This window comes from Primulina eburnea, unplaced genomic scaffold (assembly GCF_022965805.1).
Source record: "Primulina eburnea isolate SZY01 unplaced genomic scaffold, ASM2296580v1 ctg473_ERROPOS1500000+, whole genome shotgun sequence".
Lineage (NCBI taxonomy): Eukaryota > Viridiplantae > Streptophyta > Magnoliopsida > Lamiales > Gesneriaceae > Primulina > Primulina eburnea.
The window spans coordinates 182,865-188,035 of NW_027331281.1; the positions used below are offsets into that span (position 1 = coordinate 182,865).

At 37.6% G+C, this 5,171-nt stretch overlaps 1 protein-coding gene across 1 annotated transcript; it reads left to right on the forward strand.

Annotated features, from left to right (window-relative positions):
• Positions 1-410: 410 nt before the first annotated feature.
• On the forward strand, positions 411-4,488 carry LOC140821238 (ultraviolet-B receptor UVR8-like). Its single transcript, XM_073181670.1, has 11 exons — positions 411-617; positions 707-851; positions 955-1,086; positions 1,172-1,232; positions 1,453-1,571; positions 1,927-2,012; positions 2,147-2,348; positions 2,712-2,765; positions 2,852-2,962; positions 3,400-3,456; positions 4,080-4,488. Exons 1-11 carry the CDS (start codon positions 589-591, stop codon positions 4,287-4,289), a joined length of 1,206 nt encoding a protein of 401 aa, XP_073037771.1. The 5' UTR covers positions 411-588; the 3' UTR covers positions 4,290-4,488.
• Positions 4,489-5,171: the final 683 nt, after the last annotated feature.

Consider the following 5,171-nt stretch of genomic DNA (forward strand, 5'->3'; position numbering starts at 1 on the left):
TTATGTTATTGTTATGTAAGAGTTCCACTTGCTGAGTTTTATAACTCATTCCAGTTATTTTCATGTGATGCAGATAAGAGGGACCAGCCGGGAAGTTGATTGGGACTGGAGTCATATGCATAGAAGATGGATGTGAAGGCTATTCTGACATGATCATAGGAATGATATTTTGTGTTTTGTTGTATCATTTGAATGATCATGTATTTGCTTTTGTTGGAAAATATTTGTAAATGCATTTTATGTTATAAAATGTTAGCCGTTCCTCCCTACAAAGAAAAGTTTAAAATTTCCGCTGTATTTTATTTAAAATTGGGTCAAGGTGTCACAAATATTTTTTGTATGAATTACATTTGTTATAATAATAAAATTGATAGAAACTCCTAAAATATATTGGGAATTTGTTTCTGGAAGTATCATCCATTCCATGGAAAGATGGTTTCCGAGTCAGATACGCGCTTCAATTCAACTTGAAATCACTGTTGAAACCTACCCAAAATTTGTGGCTGCGCAGCCACAGCCTCCATCGAAAGACACGTTCTTTGAGAACTTGTCGTAGAAGCCCGCCGGTGCAGTGGCATCCCACTAATTATGGCCTCCAAAACTGTTGTTATTGCATGGTCTCCCCCATTACCTCATCAAACTACAGTCTACTCTACATGCTCTTTCTCAATTTTCACTCTTATCTAGGTTTCAATGGTTTTTTTAGGGGTTCTGGAGAAGATGGGCAGTTGGGAATTGGAAACAGTGAGGAGAAAGAATGGGTTTGTGCCATTTCTGCTCTGAGTTCTAGCAACGTTTGCTCTGTAGTGGCCGGCATCCGTAACTCCCTTGCTATATGTGATGACGGAAAGGTTCTAATTTTGAACTCCTTTATCTTGGTTTTACTGTATTTGATGATATGTCTATACTGTGTTTGATAGTGTGCTTGTTTGCTTGATGCTTGTGATGATTTAGTTATTTACATGGGGCTGGAATCAAAGGGGAACACTGGGCCATCCACAGGAAACCAAAAATGAGAATGTTCCCAGCCAAGTTAAGGCACTTGCCAATGTCAAAATTATTCAGTTGTTTCATGGTTTCTTTTCTGTGACTTATTTATTTATTTGTTTTTTTGACAATGGTGTAGACTTTGGCATTCTTTGTAAGTAAAGTGTTCTGGTTTTGATCATAGGCTGCTATTGGTGGCTGGCATTGCTTGGCCGTTGATGAACAAGGTCGAGCTTATGCATGGGGTACGTCTACTGTTTTTGCTCAGTACATTTTTTTAATGTGTTTACATTTTACAGAGACCAAGTGAGAGTGGAAAATGTTGAAGTTTCAGCTTTCAAAGTTATTTGTGGTTAATAAGTGGAAATTTTGATCTCGTGCTAGGATAGTTTCGTGATTCATATGTGGACTAAAAAGTAGAGTTAGCTCCTTTTATTTCTGAACGGTGAACCTTCTTCGGTGCAGGTGGGAATGAGTATGGACAGTGTGGTGAAGAACCTGAACGGAAAGAAGACATGGGCAAACCTGTCAGAAGAGATATAATCATTCCACAGCGATGTGTGCCAAGACTTTCTGTTCGTCAGGTGGTTAAACTTCCGTATCTCAGTTTTAAGCATGGAAAATAATCATTTTAATACTTCATTCCCCTCGGATAATTGGGTTAATTAATATCAAAAAAATTGTTGCAGTGAACTTGTACTGAATGAAACATTTCAATATCAAGCATAGCTGATAATTATTCTTCTAGGTGATCTATGATTACCATCGACATTTATTCATGTTTGACCCCAAAGACTTAGAATTATTTTTTATCAACCCAAGAAGCAGCGTTTGACTGTTTTTTGCCATGTGTTTGATTTTCTAATGTATATGCCATACGCATGCGCCAAGCCACTAGTCAGATTCACCGGTGACAGTCCTAACTTTTTCACCTCACAGGTAGCTGCTGGTGGAATTCATTCTGTTGTTCTTACCCGAGAAGGACATGTATGGACATGGGGTCAACCATGGCCTCCTGGAGACATGTATGTTTGGTTTACTGAAGTCTGTGATAAATATATTATTTCTTTTCTGATTTTTTCATATCTGTTACTGGCATTCATTGGATTAAGTAGCTTAGTTAGTTGCTTACACTTGTTTAACGTCAATCAATCTACAGAAAGCAAATTTCGACCCCAGTTCGAGTGCAAGGTCTTGATAGTGTTAGGTTAATTGCATTAGGTGCATTTCACAATTTAGCTCTTCTTGACGATGGAACTTTGATGGCTTGGGGCAATAATGAGTATGGTCAGCTTGGAACCGGTGATACCCAGCCAAGATCACAACCTATTCCTGTCCAGGGCCTCTCTGATCTTACTTTGGTTTGTGTTACCATCCTCTATATATACTCTGTTGGCCATTAGTTTCCTTTTTTCATTGCATAGAATCTTGTGAGCATTTTATTTTTGCCACCAGTCAGTGATTGTTTCATTATATCAACTTCAACTAACTGTTGTGGTTGATTTTTATAGTAATGATAATTTCTGAACAAAAGACGGTGAATAGAGATGGAATTTTGAAGGTTATACGTTATGAAATTACTGATATCACATGGCAATTACAATTTGGAGTTCTATGGAAAAGAGTATAGTCTAGAACTTACTGTCATAATAAATTTTGAGAAATAGAACATCTTTGATTTTACTTATGGTTGGACTTAAGCGATTCTCTGCATTGTTGTCCAGGTTGATATTGCTGCTGGAGGATGGCATTCTACCGCGTTGACTGATGATGGAGAGGTATATATTATGTCTCTTCATTCAGCTAAAAATTTGTGCATTTGAACACATGTCGGTGCTTCTATCTAGTTCATGTTTTTCTTTAGGTGTATGGATGGGGCAGAGGGGAGCACGGAAGACTTGGATTTGGAGATGACAAGAGCAGCAAAATGGTTCCTCAAAGGGTTCAACTTTTAGTGGGCGAGGACATTGTTCAGGTTCTTACATGTATCAGCATCCTTGTGATTCTTATATTAAAAATTTGTAATGACTTAAATAAAAATTCAACAAACGAAATGCTCCTTCAGCCTTCCATTCATTTCGTTGCTTTCATAAAAATTGAGTAACATCAGTTTTGCGTGACTGCATGTGTGTCATGGTACTTAAAACACCTTAACTCACATTCTTATAGTATCATGAATTTGGGTATAGACTAAGCCAAATTCTAGCTTTTGCTCTTTAAGACTGTGTTGACATATCTATGCTTGTTACGAATTTAATATATCTGTTAATGGCTTCTTTTCTTTTCTTTGTTTTGTGGTTTGTCCCTTTGAGTAATTAGGCAATTTTATGATGTGAACATTTTGTTTTGTTATTTATAGCATGCTTCTTTGGAAAACCAAATATAAAAACTTCTGTTTTTTTTTTTTTGCAGGTTTCTTGTGGAGGTACTCACTCCGTTGCATTAACGAGGGATGGCTGCATGTATTCAGTAAGTGCTTTACACATCTTTTAATCTTTTTTATGCAAAAATGAACGTACCATCAACCCACCCAGAGGTATACGCTCTTCAGAAAAATAAACAAGCAATATATGCATCTTTTTTATGCATCAAATGGACATACTATCAGCCATTCAGCCCACCAAACGGTATATGCTCTTCAGAAAAATAAACAATCAATATATGCCCTTCAGGAATATAAAAAACAATGTAGATAGCCGCAAACAAAATAAAAATGTTTGGAACATCAACTCTAATGTTATATATTTTCTATCCCAGACCATTTGATATAGGTTTTATGTACATAGTCTTGAATAAATATTGATGAACAAAATTCACCAATTCGACTTAATTCAGTTGAAATCGGAAAGTTCTGTTTTTCTGTTTTGGAACATCAGCTCTTGTGGTTATTACAAGGTATTTATTTATTGCATCTCTGTAACACTCAATAAATGCTTCGTTTTCTCTCTGCTGTACATTTTTCCGAGTGTTGAAACTCAATCAGGAACCCAAGATGAGCAAAACTTTCTATTTCCAATTCACGTTTAACTTGAATCCAAGTGGTTTTCAAGGCAGTCATGCAAAACACATCTGACTTATCTTGATGCTTGCAGTTTGGACGAGGGGACCATGGACGTTTGGGATATGGACGAAAGGTGACAACAGGGAATCCAGCTGAAGTTCCGATAACAATTCCACCTCCTAAAGGCATCAGCGGCAGTGCAGCTGAAGGCCGATGGTGTGCTAAACTAGTTGCTTGTGGTGGCCGTCATACTCTGGCGATAGCCGAATGGCACTCTTCTGAGGCGGATCACGAACTCTGAAGCGCTAAAAAGGTAATGGGTCTACGAGAAATGGCCTAGTTTGTTATTTTGTAGTAGAAAACCTTGTATAAGAGATATGGGGTACTGTGAGATACCTTGGATTTGCGTCTTGTACTCTTTCCATCTGCCGTGTAACTTACTAACACTAATATTTGTTTTACAATATTAGTTTTTTGGAGGGGAAAAAATACCCTACTAATTCGCTTTTTGGGTAAATTGCACGATCTAATTGCCATAAATACCATCGGAGGTTTGGGGAACTAAAATGTCCCCTGAAATATTGTTCTAATCGCCATAAATACTTGCGAGGTTTAAAGAACTACGATGTGTTCCAAAATGTTACGGAAGATTTCTGTTTCCGTCACCGATCTGTCACATCAGTGTCACAAAGCTTTACTAGAATAAATAGATATTTTTTGAAGCAACGAAACATCTCTAGTTATCAAAAATCTTGCAATTTTCCACTTCTTACAACTCAGAAATGCCAAGATTCTAATATTCACCACATGATAATCACTTGGTTCAGACTTACACGAACGTTAACCTTGTGGAAACCCGAAAGATTGTGAACTTGGAAATTGTGGTACTATTTTTTGAGGTTCCCTTAACGTTGGTAAGTCGGCCCGAATCTGCTGTTAAAGACGCCAGCATGCAGACGAAGCAGGTAGAGTAGTTGGATGAGACCCGATATCGCAATAAACGCTTCCAGTGTTTGCTGTGATTTGCAAGCTTAAAATCAAGAACCGGTGATGGATGCAATGGATATTCTATGTTAATTTAGACACCTTACCAAGCTAGCGTTTACCCGTGTCCTCCCACTATGGTTTGTTTGCAAACCAGGCGCTGTTTCAATTAGCAAAGAGCATATTGTATGTTTAGAAC